This window comes from Equus asinus, chromosome 4 (genome assembly GCF_041296235.1).
Source record: "Equus asinus isolate D_3611 breed Donkey chromosome 4, EquAss-T2T_v2, whole genome shotgun sequence".
In the NCBI taxonomy this organism is placed as follows: domain Eukaryota; kingdom Metazoa; phylum Chordata; class Mammalia; order Perissodactyla; family Equidae; genus Equus; species Equus asinus.
Window position 1 is genome coordinate 27854554 of NC_091793.1, and position 24633 is coordinate 27879186.

The 24633-nt window shown below is 50.2% G+C and overlaps 1 protein-coding gene and 1 long non-coding RNA gene across 6 annotated transcripts in view; one reads left to right on the top strand and one right to left on the bottom strand.

Annotated features, from left to right (window-relative positions):
* Positions 1–24633, bottom strand: part of ABTB3 (ankyrin repeat and BTB domain containing 3) — a 301218-nt gene that overhangs the window by 34413 nt on the left and 242172 nt on the right. For 2 of the 5 annotated variants that reach the window (XM_044781102.2, XM_070507007.1), the window contains 7 exons: positions 13439–13604; positions 11251–11340; positions 9191–9292; positions 7136–7229; positions 6884–7019; positions 5984–6204; positions 4289–4467 (listed from right to left, as the gene is read on the bottom strand). In XM_044781102.2, the coding sequence (XP_044637037.1) occupies positions 4289–4467; positions 5984–6204; positions 6884–7019; positions 7136–7229; positions 9191–9292; positions 11251–11340; positions 13439–13604 (988 nt within the window). The remainder of the gene's footprint in view (positions 1–4288; positions 4468–5983; positions 6205–6883; positions 7020–7135; positions 7230–9190; positions 9293–11250; positions 11341–13438; positions 13605–24633) is intronic. The other 3 variants (XM_044781106.2, XM_044781113.2, XM_070507006.1) reach the window with 3 other exon arrangements.
* Positions 13488–20942, top strand: LOC139045045 (uncharacterized). Its single transcript, XR_011502630.1, has 5 exons — positions 13488–13627; positions 17688–17833; positions 17926–18101; positions 18216–18424; positions 20220–20942. It is a non-coding gene; the product is annotated as an uncharacterized lncRNA (long non-coding RNA).

The following is a 24633-nucleotide window of genomic DNA, read 5'->3' on the forward strand; positions in this document are numbered from 1 at the left end:
GTAGGTCTGTGCCTGGGATCCGAACCTGTGAACCCCGGGCAGCCGAAGCGGAGTGCACAAACTTAACCACTATGCCACTGGGCTGGCCCCTCAGTTGTGATATTTTACCGTAGTTTTGCAAGATATTTCCAATGGTGGAAACTGACTAAAGAGTACATAGTATCTCTATTTTTTTTTTTTACCACAATTGCATGTTAATCTACAACTATCTCAAAATAAAAAGTTTAAAAAACTAAAAAAGTGCACAAACTACAAGAAAAAAAACCACAGATCAGTCTCGTCCCTGTTTAAAACCTCCAGTGTGTTCCATTCACTGCACATGGAGAGACATCAAACTTTTCACCAGCGAGAAGGGCCCTATGCAAGCTGATTTTTCTCTCCTCCACTTTTTCCTTTGTCCCACGGCTTCTGTCACACTGTCCTTCCTGTAGCCCCAACACACCAACCAGTTCCCACTAAAAGCCTCAGCAGCTGCAGTTTCTTCACTTGCAAGGCTCTGGCCCCAGACCTCTGCGTGGCTGGAAGCGTTTGCTCACTGAGGGGGTTGTTCACATGCTACCTTCTCAGGGAGACCTTGCTGACCATCCTGTCTACATCAGACCTTGCCTGTCCCACCCTCGGAGACTATGTCATCGTCCAATTTCATTTTTTTTCACAGCCTTTATCACGTTCTGACTCTCTTGTGCTCATTTATTTCCTTGGTGACTGTCTGTCTGCCCCTCCCCTGGACACAGTAAGCTCCAGGAAGATAAAGAACATGCCTGTTCCATCACCACTGCAGTACAGCAAGCATCCATGGCTACCAAATGAGTAAACGCCCAGGGGAATTACGTGTGGGAGAAATGGGCCATTTTTTAAACGTATTTAAAAAAATAACTATACTGTTTGCTCCTGGGGAAATCTAGAGACAATTCCTTTGAAGTTAAAGCTTAGAAGTGGGAGCAAAAAAAACACAAAAAACCTGCAACCAGATTTCAAATAAGGTGTGAATGTTCACAAATCGAGGAGGGGAGAAGGGCACTTTGCAGGGCAGCTGCATTTCTGTGAGCTGACCATAAAGTGAAATTATTTACAGGAGCTCTGCAATCTTATCCATTACTCTGAGAAAACCAGATATTGGTTCACATAGAACAGCAGACGCGATCAGAACAGGAATCCTTTAGTGGAGGGAGAAGGAACAAGGCCGGATAGCTGTGTGAGGTGTGGCCACGGCTATGAGCCCATGGGGCACTTTACCCTCCAATAGGACTAAGACTACGGCTATCCTCCAACAGGGCACATTCTGAGGGCAGAGCTTTGCAGCACTTTCTCAACCCTCTGAATTTCTCTGCCACCATCTCTCTCCAGTCTTCTTTTGACCACGGGAATATCACTCATGCTTGGAGAATGCTCGACTTCACAGGGGAAATTTATCACCTCTGTCTCTCCCACCGCGGTCGGTGTACATGATGTGTAATACCACACTTCACCAGCAGGGGCTGCCACCCTTGTCAGAGCAAACCCAACTCCTGCATGCGCCATCTTTCCCAGACTGCCTCCTCCTGACAAGGACCTCTCCCTGCCCCAGCATCCCTGGCTCCCCGCCCTCGATCCTCAGTACAGCTGAGAGAAGCAGGCTCTAGTCCACACCCTCTTCTTCCCGGCCCCAGCTGTGGTTATCAGAGCTGCTGGCTGCCCTTTGCGGGGGGCAGTGGCTGAGTGGGGCACAAGGGGCCTGCTGGGGTGCCGGTCATGCTCTATTTCCTGGTCTGGGCACTGACTGCACAGGTAGGTTTGCCTTGTGAGAATTCATTAGGCTCTGGAGTTACACTCTGGCCACTTTTCTGTATGGACGTCATACTTCAAAGCAAAGTTTACTTTAAAAATCCATAGATAAGGTTCACCTAATACCCAAGATGCCTCAGTAATTCCTGGAATTTCCATTATAGTCTGAAGAAAGGGAGAAAAAAAAAACACCAAAAAAACAACAACGAGTTAGCACAGCAGACCCTGGGAACAGAACTAGGAATGTTTTTCACTGATGTGGTTTCCTGGGTAATTTCAGGTGAACGCCTTATTTATTTATTTATTTTCAAGTTGGGGGGGCTGAGGGCTGAGGGGTGGGGCGAGTTGGGTTCTGAACCGCTTCCAGCAGGTTTTGCTTGTTGTGGAATCCCCGAGGCTCTTTGCTCAAGGGCCGACACACCTGCTCCCATTTGGGGTCTCGGTGGAGCTTGCCATCAACAGACATCCAGGCGCAGGGGCCCTGAGACCCTGCGCTAAGGACGGGTGCTAATGAGAATATCTAATGGGACTCGCTCTGGACCCCAGGCCAGGTGCCCTGAGGCTCAGAAAGCAGATGCACCAAGTTGCAGCTGCCTTACTGTGGGGCCACCCCAGCTGTCCCGAGAAGGCAGCTCCATGCTCCCCTCTTCACTCTTGGAGGGCAGCCCATGGGCCCAGCCTGGCAGGAGAACCCACACTACCCTTTTGGTGCAGAGGCCTATTTCCCCTGAGACTTCACAGGTCCCATTGTCTCAGAGGGACCCCAGAGTTCTACAAAGCCTGTGCTGGAGCAAAGGCGTAAAAGGTTGGTGCTGGAGCCAGACAGCCTGGGTTCAATCCTAGTTCTGCCATTTACCAGCTGTGTGACCTTGGGCAAATTAGTTATCCTCTCTGTGCCTTGACTTCCCCATGGGTTAAATGGAGATAAGAATAGTTCCTCTTTCAAAGGTTGCTTGTGAGATTGAGTTAATCCTTATAATGTGCTTAGAATAGTTCCAGGCATATAGTAAACAAAATATATATTTTAATTTAAAAAAAATCTTCATTTGTGTCTTGAGACGGTTTACTATAAAAAGGTTCCAAGGTCAAATGAGTTTGGGAAACATTTTATTGCCTTTGTGAATTAGGCTATTCAAGAAATTGGGGAGACCCAGCGTGACCCCGAGGAGAGGAGGGGACATTTGGCCTGTTCACAGGTCGGTATTCACGGCTGGTTGGTGCCTGGGCTGCACTGGCGTGTTAACTATTTTTATATCATCGCTGCTGAGGGGATGGTTTCACAGAACACCCTTGGGGAAATACTGGAGGTGCCATGTCCCCTGGGGATGCCATCTTTATGACAGAGAACACTTATCAAGCACTCACTAAGTGGCAGGCACAATTTGAAGGGCACTGACTCATTTTATCTTCACAACCAGCCTAAGAGGTTAATACAACTATTGTCCCCATTTCAGATGGGGAAACTGAGGCAGAAGGAAGTGAAGTCAATCGACTGGGGTCCTAAGGCTAGGAAGTGGCAGAGCCAGGTTTGAACCCTGCCTTTGGCTCCAGAGTCCACGCTCTCCACCACGACGCTGTCCTGTCCCTCGGAGCCCACAGAGAAGCCCATGGGGCATGTGGTGGTGGGCGCACAAACTCCTCAGAGCCTCTCAGCAGACTGGTCCTCTGGTGCTTCCCGTGGCCACAGTGATGGGGCATCTGTCATGGCTGCCCCTGCCTGGGCTCTCCACCTCCATGGCTGGTTGGGGATGGGCACGCCACGGCTGCCCCTTCTCCAAGTTCTCCCCCAGCACACACAATGCCACACGGCCCGCCGGCAGGGACTGGATGTCTAATGTGGTATCCCCTAACAAATGACCCCAAAGAGATGTTTAAGAATCGGTCTCACAATAGCCCAAGGGCTGCACTGATGTTTGAAGGGGCTGCGGCACTTCCCTGTTGCTGGGAATGGAGGTGGCAGCGGGAACCAGGAGGCCTGAGAAGCAGGGGAAGCTCCAGGGGTCAGCGGAGGCGCAGCCAGTCCTCTGGCCCTGAAAAGCCTCTCCCATGGCCTGGCTTTCCAGAAACCTTGGCAGGGTCTGCACCCCACTGATCAAGGGTGCTGCACCCATCTCCCCTCTCTGGATTGCTGTCTGTCCACGCAGGCCTGCTCCAGCCTCAGCCCCTCCCTGACCATCTCACACCCCTCAGACCCTCTGCCACCCAAATGAACAGTTTCATAAACCACCTCAGAGGCCCTTGGGGCGCTCGTGTTGGTGTTATCTCCACAGCTTTAGTGCTCGCTCCCTGGGTAGCAGACATCTTTCTACTTTGTCCCCTGGGTCCAAGTGCCTGGGGGCATAAAGGTGCTCAGCAAGCAGCTGCCCAGAGATGACTCACCAGTAGCTTTAGCCAGCTGGGGTCCATTCGCCACCAGTGGCCGTGCCTACAGGGGATCCCACCAAAGGCTAAGGGACTAATGGAGATCATGAACCCCCGGCCTTGTTCTCTGCTGACCACCCCAACAGCGTTAAACCTCTGGTACCTTGCTGGCTTTCAAGATCTCAAACATCAGGGGCAGGCCTTGGGTGACGAGCTCCTCAGTGTACTCCTCCTCCTGGATGGTCTTAAACTCCTTTAACAGGCACTGGATGAGGGGCCTGCGGTGTTGCTGGAAGGCGATCCGCAAGGACTCCAGCCACGTGTGCAGGGTCCAGGGGACACCTGGAAGCAGGGAGGGGAGGGGCGCGGAGAGGAAGGCGAGGCAGAAAACAACCAAAAGAGAAGGCGTGTTTTTATTTGGAAGTTGGCCTTTCCCCAGGAAATTACCCAATTATGAGACCAAGAGACTAACTTTCAATGAATAGAGCCAGTGTTGGTTTTTTCCCCAAAGACTTGCAGAAGTTGAAATTAAAGGTCATGATTCAATTCCTTTAACACGGGTGTCCATGTCTGCATGCTCCTCATCTTATTAGGGGCTGCGTTTTATAACATATAATCATTGTATAGGATATTGGAATTATTATGCACACTACTTATGCATAGTACATACTTCTGGGTTCTGACTTCATTCCCCTCTATCTCCTCTCCTCTGGGGAGAGAGAATCTCAGGGAAGGAAAGAGTCTTGCCCAGGGATAGACAGCACACCTGTGCCCAGATGAGAGCTCAGAGCGGGTGAAACCCATCGGTGGACCTCACATCGACTGCTCTGGCTAGGACGGATATTTACATCCGAATAGAGGATGTTGCTGCTGCTCCCCTGTGCAAAATGACATTTCCATCTGCAGGCACTTCATCAGGGCTTCCTCCTTTAATAGAAACCTCTCCAGCTGCTGATTGCTGTGATTTGCTTCTCCCCTCTCACTGTGAGGCACAGGGAACGTGTCATATACTGTTTATCACAAGCAGACCAGAGGCTCAAGCTTCATAATCACACTAAGGAGGCTCTTAGGGCAATGGATGAACACCCCACATACTGAACAGCCACCCCGCAAGAGAGGCCCGTTTCCAGAACAGCACCAGGGGGACCCCTCCTCAGGCCCTCAGCCTGTCTTGACCTGCTGCACCCTGTGTGTAAGGCCCATTGCTAGGTCTTGCTGTTCTCTTGAGGGGCTAATGCCACTACACTGGTGAATCTGGGCTAGCATGCTCTCCAGACACACAGAGGAGATGGCTCTGGGCTGGCTCACTCAAGGAAGGGCCACCCCGAACTCTTCCTGAGAGGGCTTTGCTCCCTGCAGCACAGTGGGTGGAGCCCTGCTAAGGACGGGATGCCCTCTCCTAACTGTTGCCCGGCCGCCACTTCATGGATTTGGGTGTCCTAAAATAGTGATTCCCGAACCACTGGGAGCCACCTGGGATGATTGTTAAATATAAAGATTTCCAGCCTTTATCCATCCAGACCCTCAACAGCAGAGCCTCTGGGTGTAGGGCCTGGCAATCTGTATTCAGACAAGCTCCCAGGTGATTCAAATTTCTAAATTCCCAGGGTCCAGAGTTTGGGACTCATGGAAAGATGATGTGGGGATGGGTCTTTGGGGCTGGCAGGATGCTGCTGTCAAGGGGGACAGTGGGGGCATCTCAGCCAGGAAGTGATCCAACCAGCACATGAGAAGTCCCCTGGGTCCCCATGGGATGCATATGCGTGTGCGTGTGTGTGCGTGTGCGCGTGTGTGCGTGTGTGAGACCTAGAGCTTGGCAGTTGAGCTATGCCCAGCAGCCAAGGCTGCCCAGACTGACCTATGCTCCTGATATCAATTGTGACATCCACGTAGCCATGCTCAGCACTGTGATACATGGCCTCCCTCAGGGCTCTCAGTTTGGCCTTGCTGTTGCGGCTGGCGCACAGGGGGGGCGGGGCTGTCTCCGCCAGGTCAGTCCCCTCGGCCAGAATCTCCTCCAGGGACAGGATATCACTCTTCTCCTTCTCTGGCTGAGCGAGCAGTTTGCGGAACACATTCCTGTCAATCATAAACCCAGAGAGGAAGACACTCAGAGAGGAAGGGCTTTGCTGGGGCGGGGGTGGGGCGGGGCAAGTGGGGAGACCCCTCACTTGGGACAAGGGAAGGAGAGGATCAGCTCTGGGGTGGGGCGTCAGAGACCTGACCACGGGCGCTACGTTTTGGGGATGGAGGAGATGGCAGGGCACGACTGGCCATGTTTCCTTGAGGACAACTTGTGACTAAATGCTTTCCTCGAATATCTAGAAGGCTCTAGGATGCTGCCCCTTTCACTGCCAGCCTGCACTCTCCCCATAGTGTATCAGCTTTACTCGGGGTTGTGTGTAAAAAATGGGGTAGATCCTGAAGGAAACGTAAAGGGGGTGTAACCAAATGTGAGGGGTTTTATTACTTTTTAATGGGTCCATCTCACTTCATGACACTGGCAGAGTGCCATCTCTGTGGGGTGAAAGCTGATCGGGAAAGGACAAGACAAGCCAGTCTGCGTGGCTGTGTGCTGCATGTAGGTGGCTCTCAGCAGAAAGCCAGCAGTTAAGGCCATCTGGCTGGGTCTGGGGCCTGGACTGCCTGTGGGCCCCACATCCAGAGAGGTAGTGGGTCTGGGGTAGGCCTGGGAATCTGCATTTTTAACAAGCACCACTTGCGTGCGACCTTGTGGCTTTGGCCCATCCTAGCCTACCTGTGTCCGTGGGCTGCAGCCTGGCTGAAAGAATTCATATCACCCTGGGGGCTGGTAGAAATTCCATTCCTGTACATGGTGCCTATCAGGGGATCCGCGCCACGCTCCAACAGCAAACTAACCAGCTCAAAATTTCCTGCAAGCCCAGAGAAGGGGGTTTTATAAGAGAATAAAGCAAATATCCAGTCAGAGACACATCAAGGGCCAGGGGGGTGGAGACCTTTGGCCAGACTGAGAATCAGCAACTCTTACCTACAGCGGCTGCGAGCTGGAGGGGCGTTTCTGAGTAGTTCTCCTCGCCGTGCTCCACAGAGCCTTCCACCTTGGCCCCGGCATCCAGGAGGAGCTGTGGAGGAAGAGCGGCCACTGAGATGTTTAAAGGACATGCACTATGAGGAGGTGTCAGAAAAAGTTGGTGGAAATCTGTGCGATGCGAATGTTCCTGCCCTCCCTCTGGGTTGGTCACCGTGTGCACCGGGTGAGGGCAAATGCACTCGGAGGATGAACTGAGAACCTCTTCTATCTTCTAGAACCTGAGACTACTGAAAGTGTGGTCCACAGACAGCAGCATCAGCATCACCTGGGAGCTTGTTTGAAATGCTGGCTCTCAGACCCCATCCCAGACCAAGTAAATGAGAGTCTGCATTTTAACAAGATCTCCAGGTGATTTATATGTACATTGAAGTTTCTAGAAGCACTGAGCTAGAAGCTCACAGCACCAGAATGCTGGAAGACTCCCTTTTTGGGTTGGTTACACAAGGCCTCAGAGAGCTTTAGAGTGGTCTCCTAGAAACACAATCTCAAGGGTCCCAAAGGACTTTGGGGACCTCCTGGGCCAACCAAGGCAAGAATCTCTTCTAGAACACCCTGGATGGCTCTGAGGACAGTCTAGCAAACGCTCAGTTTCCTGGCCAGCACGATCAGTTAATAAAGTGGCACCATGCGCATCCAGGAGTTTTTGCTTCATATGATTCCATTCTGCGCATTCCCTTAGATATCTGGGCTTCTTAAAGGATGGAGATCCTGTCTATGCCGGACCTCACAGTGAGTGTGCCATCAGCACCGCTGATGTAAAAGGAGGTGGGTAAATCTGTCTTCTTGACTCCCTATCCAGGGCTCCCTGAGGGCACAGCCAGGAGAGCTGCCTCTGTGGCCTTCCAGGATGCACCACAGCAGGGAGGTGGCCCAACTTCTGTGAGGCTCTGCTTGGCTGCCTGCTGCTCCTCTTCCTGATTTAAAGGCTGGGGATGCCACTGCATGTTAAGGGATGGCATCTGTGTCCGCCAGGCCACATCTGACCTCTTCTTTCTTAGATCCCTGTACTAGAAATGACCTGGATATGACGTTCTAGAGGCAGAAGCCAGCTCTCAGCGTGACACGTCATGCACTCAACCTCCTGAAGCACGATTTTGGATCTGTCTTAAGGATTCCCATGACCTAGGAAACAACAAAGGATTCCTGTGGAATTCCAACATTGCCTAGGGGTCCCTGTAAAACTATTTCCTGCTCTGTGTAATTCTAAGAGGACTGGACCACATAAAAGGAGGTGAGCTCCTGATGCATCTGAAGCTCGGCACTCACTATGGGGCCAGGTTTCATGGACCTGGATGCTGATCTCTTTTTTTTGATGAGGCGAAGACCAAGTTTGACATCTAGAATGTACTGGATGGCTATTCATGGAACACCAACTCTACAACAGCCAGCAAAGGCACAGGCAATATACACTTATATGCCCAAAGGACCACTAATGAGGACATCTCTCCAGACTTGGGGAACTGTTTCAGAAGACACGTGCAAAAGGCGCTACTCTAGACCTCCCGGATCTGATTCTCGACGAGTGGGATCCAAGCAAGTGTCTTTTGGACCCACTCCCTTGATGACTTGATGCTTCTTTCCACTGGATGGGACCCACCAGAATCTATGCGAACACCAAGGTCACATCTAAGGGGAGGTTCTAAGGTCTCACACCAGCCAAGTCTTATATTCACTTTATGACAAGCAAAACGAGCAAATCCACAACATCACAGCTCAGGCCCCACCCCCGAGTAACAGGGAACCACTTTGTAGGTTTGCCACCCTGTGTGTGAGGCTGCATATGGGTACCTGATAATTTCATATTGGTTAAAGCTGGGCCGTATAGATCATTACATATAATATTTTCATTCATACGATATGAATGCACTATATTTAACGGCAATTAACCAATATGAATCTCTTAGGGACTATGCATGCTGGGAGAGGTACAGATTTGCATAATGGAAGAGGTAAAACTGAAGGTCAGATGTGGATAGGGAAATACGTTAATACCTGAACTACAGGAATATGTCCATGCAACACAGCAAAAGTCAGAGCCGTCCAATGGCGGGTCTCGGGGTGGACGGATGGATATTTATGAGGAGTACTGACAACCTATAAACAAATCGAAGTTATTTTCAAAATGTGACCTTCACAAGACTTAGACTAGCAAATCTGACCTATCTGTGGCTGTGCACGTGGGCTCGAGGTGTAAGAAAGGACATCCTGAGGGGGCCTTGGGAAATGCTGGTGATGTGGGGTGGTGACTTCATGTCCTCCATGCATAATGAGGACTCCTTTGCTTCTCATCCGAAAGGAGTTAAGTGGATGACTTCCGGCCATCTCTAAGGTTTCCTGGAGAAGCTGTAGTGGCGGCTACCATGAGCCAGCTCCCCTGCCTGTCTCCTCTTTCTGCTTAAGGGAGGGTGGTGGTTCTGAGAACTACACGACGTCAGATAGTGTGAGACACCACTGCCATTACATCCCTACCTTTAGGGGAAATTCTCTGGGGTGGCAAGCCCTAGGCAAGGGGAAGTGTGCTTCGAGCTTTCAAGCTAGGGAAGACCACCACCCATCTGATGGAGAAATGTCACCATCGGTCACGGCTCACCCCATGCTGTCCTCATTTCATTCTTCTGCTGGCTTCCTGGTTGACAAGGACCCTCATGCTACTGGAAACCTGGGCACAAAATCTTCCCTGAACACACCATGAGTGAGCGATCTGACATCGGTCTTTTGGTACGGGGGCCTTGAAACACCCCAGGCCAGGAGAGGGCAGCTGAAGGTTGGGGTCCTCCAGGATTAGCACCCACACATAGCATTTCTCCCAAACATTTCTGGGGCCATAGAACCACAGGCCTGCTTCATTCAGAGCAGTTGAGTTCACTAAACACCCGCAGGGGGAAGGCCTTGAGCTGGGAGCTGTGGGATGGGCAAGAGAGGACCAGAGAATCTTACCAGGACCCAAAGCTGAACAGCCTTTGCAGGCATCTGCACAGTGCTTGGGGTTTCAGAGCAGGGGCGATCCCCCTCCCCCGCACCCCAATACTTGAAACTTACAAGATGCAAAATGGTTCTGGATCCAAAACTATGTCTATTGCCTGCTTTCCTCAGATGAATATAAAACTCACTAATTAAAAAAAAAAAAGCACAATACTAAGACTACATGGGCATCTAATTTTGTACTAAAAAGGTTTTCCAGGGCTGCTGAGTTAGAATTGCAGCATGTCGATCTTCCCAGCCTCTGAGGCTGCCAATATCTGGCTGCTGGAGAGAGTGGGTCTTAAGACAGCATAGAACGTAGTCAAAAAGTGTGATTTCACCTATTACAAGCCTTGAGGGAGAGGATGGACCATATTAACTGAGTCCCAAACTTCTGCCAGGTCCTGTCTATATTTAGTCCTTCCAAACACTCGCTGAGACAGGTGCGATTATTCTCCCATTTTGCAGATGGGAACATCAAGGCTAGAAAGGTTAAACCAGTTGCCCAAGCACAAAAGCAAGTCACTAAGATACAGCGGTTTCAAAATTTGAACCCAAGTGTCAAATTCTTTGGGGGTGTGCTTTCTCTATACCACACTGCTTCAAGGTAGCTTTGTGATCAGCTCTAAGACCCGTGGTTTCCATTCAGCCAAGCAGGTGAGCCAATCAGGATTTGGTGGGGGAGGGCAGAGGATCTCAGGGAGCTACAACCTTAGCTCAGGAGATAGAGGCCAGCTTTGCACTAGGCAGAGGGAAAGTCCTGATGGCTCAGGAGAGCTCTCTCTGCCCTGATCTCAGAAAGGATGGATCAGCAGCAAGAATCAGAGACCCAGTACTGCTGAGCCAAGGAAAAACTCGTCCTTCTTGCAGCTCCATCGGTTGTTTTTAAATGAAACATACATACGGGTAGCTCCGTGGAGTCTGGTTGGGCTGCGGCCTCAGGATGGAGGAAATCCATCAGCTGGTCTGACCTATTTGCTGGACTGAGCACCCTCAGCCGTGGCTCTTGGGAGAAAAAGCCCCCCTCTCTTTGCTCGTCTTCCCCTGGGGACTGCCAGGCCAAAGGGCCCTGCAGCCCTCTGCACCCTCACCTCCACATTCAGGTCAGCTCCGGCATCCAGCAGCATCTGAACCATCGCCTCGTCCCCACGGACGCAGGCGTACATCAGCGGGGTCATGCCCTGCGGTGAGTTAAAACCAGAGAACGGAGAAGGTTTACAAGGCAGCTATGTCACTCGACGACAATAAACGGAAAATCTTACTTGTGTGTAGGAGGCTATGTCTGTACTCAAAATCCAGCATTTAAAAAATAAACGTGCAGCCCCATGACTCGTAAGGTCATAATCCTCCACATTCGGAAAAGCAAAATGGAGGTAAGAACAGAACATAAATTGCCTTCTTTGCATTTATCTTTGCTTAAGTTGGAGGATTTTCGTTTGTCCGTCTTAGGGTGCAATAGATCTAAGAGTGTTTGCTGAAACAAGTGGCTGATTTCAACTTAGAGCTCTTAGGAACTTTCTGGATTCCACAATATCAGCCCTAAGCTATGTGATTGGTAAACACTGCTTCCTGGACATTCTCTCTTTCACAATTTAACAAGTGCCATCTTTGCTCTATATAAGCTGCTGGTCAGTGTCAAGGGAAATCGGATGCCTCTGAGCATGGCCCTGTCACTGACATCTGGTTTGACATTATTATTTACAAGCGAAAGGCAAGAAAATGAGGAACAGTTGTCAGGAATTCCATATCTGCCCATGACTTCTGCTTATTACAAAGGCCCACAACCAACAGAAGGGAGGGATGGATTTCCCAGTAAACAGTGTTGTGACAGCAGCTATTTGGGAAAACGTTCAAGTGAGAGTCGTATCTCACACCGTACCCCAAAATCATTTCTCGTGTGATTAGAGATACAGGGAAAAAATTAAACTGGTAAATGACATCTCACTAGTCTCTGGATCTGTTTCTATGCAAAAAAGTAATGGAAGAAATCACAAAGGAAAATCACTACAGTGTTGAGGGCACAAACTGAAAACGTTATAAACCAAATTAAAAGGTAAACAATAAATTGAGACATATTTGTCACCTTGTAACAAAGGGTTCTATGTCTATATGCAAAGAGTTCTCCTAAATAAAGAAGGAAAACAATAAAGTGCCAGAGAAAAACAGACAAAAGATGAGTAGGGAACACATATATAATTGGAGGGTGTCTACCAGAAATAAAGTCTGAGAAAGTAATTTGAGATCAAGAACCTTCAGAAAGGCTGATGTGTTTGAACCACTATTTCCACTTTTAAGAATTTGCCTAATGAAATAATCAGAGATTTGAACAAAGACTTGTGTAAGTATATTTAGCTCAGCAACATTGATATAAGTAATGAGAAACAACCTAAAAATCCAGTAGCAAGGCTTGGTTAACGGAATGAATAATATGACCATGTTATGTAGCCGTTAGAAGTGATTTTTTAAAAAATAAGAATATTTAATGATATTGCAAAGTGCCTTTAATAGAAAATATTGGTAAAAAGCAAAATATAATAAATTCATGTTTTTAAAAATAATATAAATGTGCATGTGTATGTGTTAGGGGTCCTTGGTGTTGCTCAAGAAAATCATAACTGCTCTCCCTTCCCTGGAGCTCGCTGCATGAGCTGCCCGTGTGAGAAGCAGCTCCATCTGTCCCTTGTGACTTTCCATCTGGGGCTCACACTGGAACCTGCTGTCTGTTTCCTCTGTCCGTGACATCTTCACCCACACGGGGTGTCTCTTTGACTGGCAGATGCACGAGCCTCTCACTGTACCCCAGGTTCAGTGGTTTGGGGGACGCCTGCCATCTCTCAGGTGCCTCCTAGGGTCTCCTCGAGAATGACCTTTGTGTATCTTAAACATACTCTGAAAGTGTGGTGGAAATCTGCCTCGCCTTGTTCTGTGATGCAGTAACAGACAGACAAGCAGAGACTAATTTTAACCCTGCTGGAAAAAGAACTTGAAGGACACATACTAAATATAAATGATAATTAGCTGGGTGATGGCAATATTTCCTTTCTGGAATAGGCCTATTTTTCTCTATTTTCCATTTCAGCTGCAACGATCATGTGCTAATTCTATAAAGACGAACAAGGATATTTTTACAAGGTATTTTTAAAACTTAAAAAAAAAAAAAAAAAAATCGCCCTAAGTCACCAGCAGGGGGAGCCCCTGCACAGTGCCCGCGGTTTCCCTCTTTCTTGCCGCGGGGTGGTGCACGCGGTGGAGGTGCGGGTGCATGTTCAGACACTGTACCTGTTCGCTCATGGTGTTGATCCCATCGGGCCCCAGGAGAGACACCGCCTGCTTCACCAGGTCCGTCCGCCCACAGTTCAGCATCCGGAAGCCCAGGTCCTGCTTGAACTTGGCTTCAATGGCCACTGCATCCAGCTTCCGAGAGGCACAAAAGCAGTCGTCGGCCCTAAGGAAGGGAGAGACGGTCAGGTGGGTGCGGCGGCTTCCCCAGGCACTGGTCCTGGAGGGCCACGAGAGCTGGGAAGCACCAAGGAGACCTGGCACTTGCTTTTCGTGTCGATTGCCTGTTCCTAGGCTCCAATTAAAATTTGGACGTCTCCTGATCCTCTGTCCTTGATAACTGCTGCTGATCCGTCTTGTGTCTCTGTGCTCCCACAGCACACTGAACTTAGTAATGGCTAGTGTTTACTAAATGTTTACTATGGGCTAGGTACTCTGCTAAACTTGACATGAATTAATTAGTTTAATCCCACACAACCCCAGGAAGTATTTTCTTTACTCCTCTTTTGATCATGGGGAAATAGACACAGATAAGGGACCTGCTCAAAGTCACACAGCTGGCAAGCCGTGGAGCTGCGATGTGAGCCAAGGCAGCCTGTGAGACACCTGTGTCCCCCCATCACAGCACCCACACTGCCTCTTTCCTCTTCTCACTTCCCCTCCAGGCTGGGGACCTCTGAGAGCAGGGACCTTGTCTAGCGCGTCTCTGCATCCCAGTGCCAGACAGCGCGCAGCACGTGGAGGTGTTAAAAAATGTCAGCTGAATGGACAGAGAATGGGCGGATCCCCTACATTCACAGCAGTAGCAGGGCAGAGCGCGGGCAAGAGGGAATGAGAGCCTAGCGGCAGGGTGCCTCCAACACTGACCCAGCGGGCTGGGCACCGCTGAGTGTTTAGGGCAGGGGTAAGGAGGAGAGTCAATGGATTCAAGAAGGTGATGCAGACTCTGCTCGTACAGGATGTCACTTCCTTCTCACAGGGACCTGATCAACCAATTACAAAATCACCAAGCATTTACTGAGCACCTGTTTGCCACAAGCTGTGCCCCAGGTGCTGAAGACACAGTTAAACAGGCCATTGTCCCTGCCCTGGGGGCCCATTGCCCGGAAGGTGAGAGGGCACAGGCACTGGTCATTATAATTCCATGGGGCAAATGTGATGATTAAGGGATCAGAGACATGCAGCAAACAGAGCCTGGGAGATCCAGGAAGCCTTCCTGGGGGAGGTGCTCCCTGAGCTGTGTCCTAAATAAGGAGATAGGAGAAGAGAGGGGAGAAGGACTTGGGGAGGGCCGGTATGAGCAAGAGCATGGAGATGAGACATGGCAGTCTGTGTAAGGGTGACTATGGGGGTTTTAGTGTTTCTAGGGCATAAACGTCTGGGGAGAGGGCCAGAAGCTGAGGGTGGTGAGGGAGGCAGGGCGTAGATTACAGGGACCTTCACTTAATGCTTAAGGCTCCAGACTTTATCCTTACAATTCATCTAAGGTTTTTCAGCAAGCATGGGAGGGATGTGGTTGGACGGCCAACTCAAGAGAAAGTGGAGGGTGGGGCTGGGCGGGGGCCGACCCTAGAGCTGGAGAGACGTGTCAGTGGTAGACAAACTAGCCAAACGGACAGAGGAGGCCACTGCCAAAGCACGAAGTGACGAGCAGCCGAGTGGAGGCAGCGGCTGCTGGGGTGGGACAAAGGGCATGGATTCCGTCTTCTCCAGCTGCCAGGTATTCGGAATTCCTGGTGCCATCCTGCCTCTAACTAACGCACTCTGTGGCACAAGGATGGGTTAAGTGCCTGAGGGAACTACCTTCCTTTTTATCCTTGGAGGACATGAGAGGTGCTCTTGTTCCAAAGAGTGTATGGCACTAAGCACTTGAGCATCAGTAAGGCGAGGATCTGGGGGAGGACACCTGAGGGGGGATCCACAGAGAGCCTCAGGAAGTGGGTGGGATGGGTGTGTGCTCGACCCTCCACTGGGCTCCTGAGATATCATTCATCTCTGCAGGCAGAGCAGCCTTGGGCAGGAGGCTGTCCTGAAACAGGAGCCCAGTGGTCGGAGACGGTAGGGCTCTCAGTAGGAGACACTAGGAGTTTGCTTCCGGCCACCACGGGGAGCTGATGCAGTGAAGACAGAATCCAGAGGAAAGAGCCTGGAAGCTTGGTGCTGACAGGAGTCTGACCTGCATACATGCCTTGGGGACTGCGTGTCAGGCCAGGACTCTAAGGGCCTTTTGTATGAGAGCACTGGAAGGAACCTTATAAGAAAGGTACTTAGGGGCCCAGAGTTGACCAGGACCCTAGACTGCAGGATTAAGACCTTTTCATGGCAAGTAGGGGAGCCAAGACCACCCAATACTGTTGCAAGACTCTCCGGGGAAGCCTGAGGGCTCCCCAGGTGGTGGGAAGGGCTGAAGGACACCAGGCCTGGCTTTAGACTGTGGCATCAGCATCCAAGAGCTGGCCTTTTAGGGCACAGAATGGGGCTCTGCCGTAAGGCCCAGTTCACGGGGCTTCAGACTTGGGACTCTTACAGCTGGGGTTGCCGGATCTAGCAGATAAAAATACTCTAGCAAATACTGCATGGAACAAACTTACACTAAAACATGGTGTGTGGGCAAATCTCGGGGAGGGATCAGATTTGACTCACTGTAAAGGAAACCTTTGTCTGAACAGACCACTCTCTAATTCTGGAAGAGATTGCTTTGTGAGATCAAGAGCCTCCTTCTTGGGAGCAAAGACGCTGTGAATGGTCGCTGTCACTGCCTTCGCCATTTCCTCATTCCTGTCTGTGTCTAACTCCTTTCTGCTATCTTCAATGCTTGATTGACTCTCTCAAATAAGCATTTTTTTCTGGAGCCAAGCTCAATTCCACGTGACTGGATAAATGTTACTGAGCGCCTACTGTGTGTGGGCACCCTGCAAGGGGGCTAGGAGGAGGGAGACACAGACCCCGCCCCTGTTCACTGAGCTCCCAGACTGGTAAACCCATAATGCCAAGAATATCAGAAGTGTTTACCAGCTACAGAGGTCCTTGATTTTAATTAGCAAGAGACAAATGGCAAGAAAATTACTGTAGCTAAGATGATGATAATAATTGTTATTATAGGAAGCTAATGTTTAGTGAATACTACTGAAATCTAAGCTGTTTCCATGTATTAACTCAGACAACCACACAACAAGCCCATGATGTAGGTGCTATTAGGAGCCCCATTCCCTTCCCCATGAGAGAAATGCCCAAGTCACAGAGCTGGAGAGCAGCGAGCCAGGATCTCGCCCACGGGATCTGACACCCCAGCCTGCCCACCTCGCGGTGGGACCTGGCGCTTCTCCATCGTGCTGGTGTGCCCACATATACAACCGCCTACGTGAGGCCATCTCTTGGCTGTCTCTCAGACCCTCAAATTCAGCATGTCCAAGATGCAACTTTTATTAACACATCTACCCACTACCCTCCAAACTTGTCCTCCAGTCATCCCATCTCTGTAAACGGCACCACGGTCCACTCAGGTGCTCAGGTCCGAACCTTCTCTCATGCCCATAGCCATCCCATCAGCTGTTGACTTTGCCACCCAAATCCCCAATTCCAAATCTGTCCACTTCTCTCCACCTCCACTGCCCACTCTCTGGTTCCAAACACCAGCATCTCTTGCCTAGATTATGGCAGTGGCCTCCCAACTGGTCGTCTCGCTTTCATTCTTCTCTCCGTCCAAACCAGTCTCTTACACGAGGCCAGAGTGAGCTTAAAACACAAATAGGACCTTGTTATTTATGCCTCTGCTTAAACACTTTCAATGCCTTCCCAGGTACTGAGAATAGAATCCAGCTCTCTACGCGGGGCCCACAGGGCCCCCCCGCTTTCCAGCTTCCCTTCCTCCTTTGCTCTGCACCAGCAACTCCCCTCTTCTGTGCCTTCAACAGGCCAAGGGCTTTCCTGTCTTGAGGACTTTACTCCTTCTGTTCCCTCTTGCTGGCATGCCCTTCCCCTGGCTCTTTGCAGGGCTGGCTCCTTCTCACCTCTCCAGTGTGAACTTGAATATCACGTAAGGGTACGCCCCTCTCCGGTCTTTACACGCCCCATCTCCAGATCTCCGTCTCCAAGCAGATCTCATCCGTCTCCTTGTTGACACTTTTCACAGTCTGTGACTATTTTATTTATTGTTTTTACTTTTTACAAAGTTTGTTTTTTCTGTGAGAATGTCAGCCTCCTGGGGGTAGGGCCACCTCTATCTTGCTGTCTATTGTATCCCCCACAGGGCCCGAAGCACACAGTATTAACCGACAGGCGAGCCATACATGACTCAGCATCACCTGTTTATCAAGAATCCCTCGGCCAGACAAAGTTAGCGACGGTTCTGGTTATTGAATTTTACCAACCAAGGCAGCAAGCAGATGAAAGCTGGTAAGACACATTTACCATAAAGTGAAAATATGGCTTTCTGTCCAACCTGGTTTGTTAGAAAATTTAATTCTGAAAAAACCTAATTCCTGCAGCATTCGTGTAAACGTGACTCAAAGCTCCATTTCTGGAAGGTCTGGGAGGTCTCTGAAGGATCTGCCACTGAAGACCAACAGGTCCCCCTGCGGCCTGGACAAACAGCACGCCCTCCTGAGGGTAGGACTTATTCATGAGAAATCCATTAAGCCGTCACCCGGGGCTTCACCAGAAGGTAATCAACTTTGAGGTTTTCCCTTCGAGTGGCTTTCAATGATGCCATAAAAAATCTGATCAATTTAAGTAAGAGGTCAGCCGCCGAGGTGGTCAATTTCTCTGATTTCTCAAGGGCCCGGCCCCAAGAGACTGGCTCACTGTCTTCCGCCGCTTCAGGAACGTGACTTCAGAATGATGTTTTCCAGAATGATGTTTCCTGCAGGCCTGAGGACAGCAAGCAATTGTGCAGCTTTCTCCCCCTTAGGAGGGGGTGGCCATCGAGGCGGGATGTTGATGCATTCTGCAGACCTCTCGATGCACTCCCAGTGACAATGCAAGCTGGTGAGGCCTCTGGCACATTTTAGTAATTTATTAATTTTTAAAGTTAGCATGGACGTTATGAGCTTGAACTCTGGCTCCCAGCTCTATTTAGCAGCTGTGTGATCTCGGGTCAAGTTACTTAACACCTCTGTGGTTCAGTTTGCTCATCTGTAAAAGGAGCTTAGCAATAACACCTTGCTCCTAGGATTTTGGGTGTGGATTAAATGAGATAATCGATGTAGAGTGCTTAGAAGAGTACAGAGCTCGGCACACGGCTCTCATTAGATGTTAGGGATATCATATCAGAGTCATCACCATAAATCACAGAGCAAGGTGCAGACAGTTCAGAGAGAAGATATTTTCTTTGGAAGAAGCAAAGAGAGACACAGAGACTAAAGAACATTACAGTCATGCGTCGCATAATGATGCCTTGGTCAATGATGGACCACACGTAGGATGGTGGTCCCATAAGATGAGTCCCACATAGCCTGGGTGTGGAGTAGGCTATACCATCTAGGTTTGTCTAAGTGCACTTTAGGATGTTCGCACAACCATGAAATTGCCTAACGACGCATTTCTCAGAACACGTCCCTGTTGTTAAGTGACACAACTTTAGAGTAAAAGAGCTTCTTAAGATCTCAAATTAGACACCATAGTTAACACATTCCACTAGAACAGAGGCGGTCCTCTTCCCAGTGGGGAAACCCCGGCCTCCGGAAAGGCTGCCATCCCTGTCCAGCATGGTTTGTAAGCAAACTGTAAGTGATGACAGAGCTTGGGGAGGGAGGGGGAATGGGAGTCACGCTTGATGGAAGTTTCTAGAACAGTTCTGAAGCAGAAAAAGGCAGAACCTCTAGGGGTGCTCCCAGCCTCTCTTTCCTCCTCTACCCCCAGGACCAGTCCTGACCCCACTGGTGCTAGAAGGTGACGGGAAGCTTCCAGGCTCCCTGAGTGCTGACCGTACTGTAAATCAGGGAAGCCCGTCCCCAGGGTGTGGGCTCAGACACCAGATGGCCTGGGTTCCTCGCTTGACTCTGCCCTCACTAACTGGTTATGCTGTGCCACTAACCCTGCACAGGTTACTTAATAGCATTTCGTTTTCTCATGTGTAAAATGGGGACATTAACATTATTCTACACGTTTTACTTATTTAACAAAAACTTAGCACTTACCACATACCAGGTATATTTATAAGGTTTTTGTAAATATTAACTTGTTTAATTCTCACAATAACCCCACAAGGAAGGCATTATTATTATCAACCTATTTTATAGATGAGGAAAAATGGGGCACAGAGAGGTTAATTAACTTGCTCATTGTCACACAGCTAATAAGTAGGAGTCAGGATTTGAACCCAGGCAGTCTGGCTGCAGAGTCTGTCCCACTAACCACTCTGTACAACCCAGTTCTCGGTGATGTGCAGGCAATCACTGGGCTTCCAAAGGGACTCCTCGTGCCTGACTCTGGGATCTGTATCCCAAATGGCCCCACAACCATGACGTCCCACATCTGTAATAAAAAAGCCCCCCTTTCCTGCGTGCTCATTATGTGGCAGGCACTGGGCTAAGTGCTCAATGCCCACCACTTCAGGTGGTCCTCTCCTCGAAGGAGCTCTTGTTGTTGTTATCATTATTCCCATTCTATTGGCAAAGAAACTGAGGCTCACGTCTGAGTGTCTGATGCCAGAACCCGGGCCCCCAGGGGGAGGCAGAGCCTAGTGCCCAAGACCAGAGCTCACATCCCCGCTTGGCTTCCTACCTGCTACGTGGGCAGGGAACTTAACCTCTCTATGCCTGTCTCCCCATCTGCAAAACAGGGACGACAACAGTATAAGTCTGCATCTGAGAGGAGGACTGGAGGAGAGAATACTTCCGACCCGCTCGGCACAGCGTGTGACAATAACTGCCCAGTACATGCAATGCACACTTATTACCAGGCTATTACTGTAATTGCAGGTCCTCTCTCCAGGGATGTAATCAGGCCATCTGGAAGTTCCCCCGCCCCATCCTCAAACCACACAACCCCCCCATCCCAGGGCAGGTCTTTCTTTGCCCCCAAGGCCCTTCCTGGCGGTTCTGGAATGCAGTCCCCTCTGAGCCCAGCCCTTCTGCGGCCTCTCGTTACTGGGCCTGGGGATGGCTCTTCTGATGCTGTTGCTGTTGCTCTGTTGTGGCTTCTCACTTCTCCTTCCATGTATTTCTGTTCTTGTTCATCCGGGTCTCACCAGCAGGCTGGCAGCCTGGGACAGAACAACTTCCAGGGCCCCTGTTGGAGGCAGCAGCCTCGGGTCAGCCTGGGGAGCCGAGCGAAGGGAGGGGCGGCTTTGCCCTGCTCACACGGAAGATGCCTGCGTCCACCGTCGCAGGTGCGGGCTGAGGCGTTGAGCTGTTGTGGGATGACTATGAGAGGATGCAGCCCCACTCTGCTGCCGGGGACCCCAGGATCCATGATGCAGTTTACAGTATGGCTCCCAAGGCCCGTGGTCAGATTAATGGCCTTGGAACAGAGTAAAGATGTTAACAATAATCAGAGAAACGGTAAAGATTTCCAGTTTCCCTAGCATGCTATAGTTATAAAAATAACAATAATAATGACACTTCCAGATAGCTTTCCGTGTGCTGGGCATTTCACATGTAATGGCTCTTCTCATCCTCAAAATAACTCCAGGAATGGGCACTGTCTCTTCAGTTTACAGACAAAAAACCTGACACATGGAGGTTATGTCACTCGCCCAAGGTCACACAGCTCGTAGGTGGGACAGCTGGCATTCACCCCAGGCGGTCTGACTCCTGAGTCCCTGCTTTCATCTTGTTTAAACTCTCACAGGAACCCATCAGGCAGGTTCTGTATCCCCATCTTACAGATGAGGAAACAGAGACCGAGAGGAGCTAAGTAACTCCCCCCAGGCTCTCAGCTCCTTCTCCCTCCCTGTCAACCAGACGGTCTCCTCTCAAAGTAAGGCTTAAGTAAGACGTGGGGCTGTGCGTAAGATGCCACACTCTGTTCCAGCCCAATCCCACAGAATCCAATATTATTGCAGCCCTACTGTGTGCCACCCCCTGGGGACACAGGGAGGCCAACAGGACGAGATTTCTGCCCTGGAGAAGCTCGGAGGCTAAGGGCAGTGCCGTGACTCAGTCATTCCTGCATCCATGTTCACTCAGCACCAGCTGCAGGCCAGGCCCTGGGTTTGGTGCTGGGGTCCAGCAGCCAGGGAGCAGACCTGGGCCCAGCCCTCCTAGGCTGTCCTGGAGAAGAAGATGGAGCAAGCTGTTTGGCTACACAGGGGACTACGGGATTGAAAATGCAGGTGCCTAAGGGAAAAATATGCGAGTACAATACTAACTCAAAATAGCAATGGGGGACCAAGTAGCCGGCCTTTCATATTTCCCTATGGACACACTGGAGAGATGCATGCTCTCTAGGAGCAGACGACAATGCTGATCTCACCCATTGGGATGCTCAGAAACTCACCCAAGGGTGGCAGGAAAAACTATGCCTGTTGAGGGCTATGCCGACCCAGCATATTTCCTTGCTGTGTAACCTTGGGCAAGTTACCCCATGTCTCTCTAGGCTTCCACTTGCTCATCTATGAAATGGGGAGAACGGTACCTATGTGTTAAGGTTTTGTGAGGATTAAGTGAGATGGTGCATATGAGCTATGCTGGAGGCACTGTTTGAACCAGGAGAATGTGGGGTATGTGATGCTGATATAGATTATGAATTTCTAGAAGAGGTGGGCCTATGTCAGGCATCTGAAACGCAGGAGAAACATTATACGCAGTCAACACCCCCACGACCTCTTCAGGAATGTGGGGCAATGTTACGTGGGTTGTGAAACAACACCTAAACCAGGGCTGGAAACCAGGGTTCATCTCAGGCCAACTCTAATTCATTGGTATGGCTGACTGGAGTGTGGTATTAAGGAAGATTCTGATGCCATGTCTGGACTTAGCCAAAAAAGAGGAACCCTACAGAACAGTTGTGAAAATAGCTGGTAAGGCAGGAAAAGGGTCAGTGGTTTTAAGTCATAGCTGTACCACCTATTAGCTGTGTGACCTTGAGTAAATCACATTTCCTCTGACAGCCTTGGTTTATCTGTAAAATGGGGGTGTGGGGCTAGTCAAGCTCTTAGGTTCCTCCAAGCAGAGACAGTCTCTGATTTTATCACATGTTTTCTGGTGCTCACGTACCATTCTTTACTATGCTATAGATTTTCTCCCTTCCTCCATCTCAACATTTTAGCTTTTCTGTTTCTGCTCTTATTTCATGCACTACTGTGGCCAAGAGGATCACCTGGGAACACAATGTGTGGCAATGAGTGCTAAGTGTCCCCCAGCATCCATTCTCTGCTTCTTCCTTATAGGAATACAGACTCACCTGCCCTCACTGAGTTTCGGCCAAGCACAGGGCTGTCCAGCTGGAGATTACATTTCCCCTCGTAGCTAGCTACAGCCATGTGACTAAGTTCTCGTCAACAAAACATGAGCAGAAGTGTTGTGGGAGACTTCTGTGTCCTGTGGTGAGCTGGCTATCTCACACTGGCTGTGACAGCCAATTGTGTGCATCTTCCCCACTCCGTGTTCAGTGACATGTCACCGAAGCTTGGAATCAGCCATAGGGGGAGTATTTCCACCATGGAAATGGGCAAACACTACAAAGCATGGCTCCCATTGCCCTCGTGGGACAGGCGGTTGTTGAAAGTGTACCAGCACACCACTGTCTATATCACTTGCTTAAAAGGAAGCTCCTGGGACCAGCCCGGTGGTGCAGTGGTTAAGTGCACATGTTCCGCTTCCGCGGCGTGGGGTTCGCCGATTCGGATCCCGGGTGCAGACATGGTACCGCTTGGCAAGCCATGCTGTGGCAGGTGTCCCACATATAAAAAGTGGAGGAAGATGGGCATGGATGTTAGCTCAGGGCCAGTCTTCCTCAGTAAAAAGAGGAGGATTGGCAGCAGATGTTAGCTCAGGGCTAATCTTCCTCAAAAAAAAGAAAGAAAGAAAGAAAGAAAGCTCCTAGCCCCGGGCTTCCCTGATTCCACCTCCTGAGCTGATAAGCAGACTTGCCAAGGTCCTAGCTCTGACCACGCAGCTCTGGGCAGGGTCGGCAAACTTTGTCCTAATGGGTGAGACAGTCACTATTTTAGGCTTGTAGGCTAGATGGTCTCTGTTGTGACTATTCCAGTCTGCTGTTGGGGCTTGAGAACAGCCATAGACAATATGTAAACAAATAGGTGTGGCTGTGTTCCAATAAACTTGATTTCAAAAAGCAAGAGGCTGACCCATGGGCCATAGTTTGCTGACCCCTGCTCTCAAGGAATTGCAGAGCAACAAGATGGAAGGAAGCTGGGTCTTCAGAAGACCTTGTGGAGCAGAGCTGCCCCATCGCTGGCACAGGCTGATCTATTACATAAGGGAGAAATAAACGTCTATCTTAGCTAAGCCACTGTACTCTGGAGTCACTCTGCTGTCGTTTATCTAACGAATACAGGATAATTGCCCCTAGAGCTACTCTCCTAAGAGGTCAAAATGGAAACATGCATTTCCTGGACTTTAAAGGGCCAGATCTGGCTGCTTTCTCCAATTTCCTAATTTTTGTGGTTCTAGACAAGAATACTAGAGTCTGCATGTCCAGGGCAGGCACAAACTATCCAGGAAAGCAGGTTTCTGAGTTTTGTTTACAAGAGTCTGGTGACCCACAGGGACAAACGCAAGACAATGTGCCCCGAGTGTGCCTCTGGTACACTGGCCAGGCTGCCTGAGGGGACCCCGAGGGACACATCAGGGTTGTGGGCGCGTCCTGCTGTGCCCAGCTCTAGTTTCTCAGTTTACAGGGCACCTGGATGAGGTCAGCCTGGAGGGGAACAAGGCCAAGAATTTGCTAGTTTACGCTTTTCTTTAAAAGCAGCCCGGGGGGGGGTCTCAAAGAGCCGCAAAGAAAGCCACATTCTGTTCTGGCTGCGAGGCACAGGGGGTCTGCCTGGAAGAGAACTTCAGAAAGGAGCAGAGTGCTGAGCTGGGCGTGCGGGGGCAAACTCTAGGCCAGTGCAGTTCTAAGGCTCATGCTGCGTGCCGGCTGGCCCGGGCTTTGAAAACTTACGCCCAGTCCTCCCTGCTGTCTGACACGCAGCTGGGTCCACTCGTCTGTATTCCCTGCCTGGCCCTGGGCCATCTGAGTTTGGACCCTGGACTAGAGAAGGGTGAAATGCGGTAAGGTCTAGTATCATA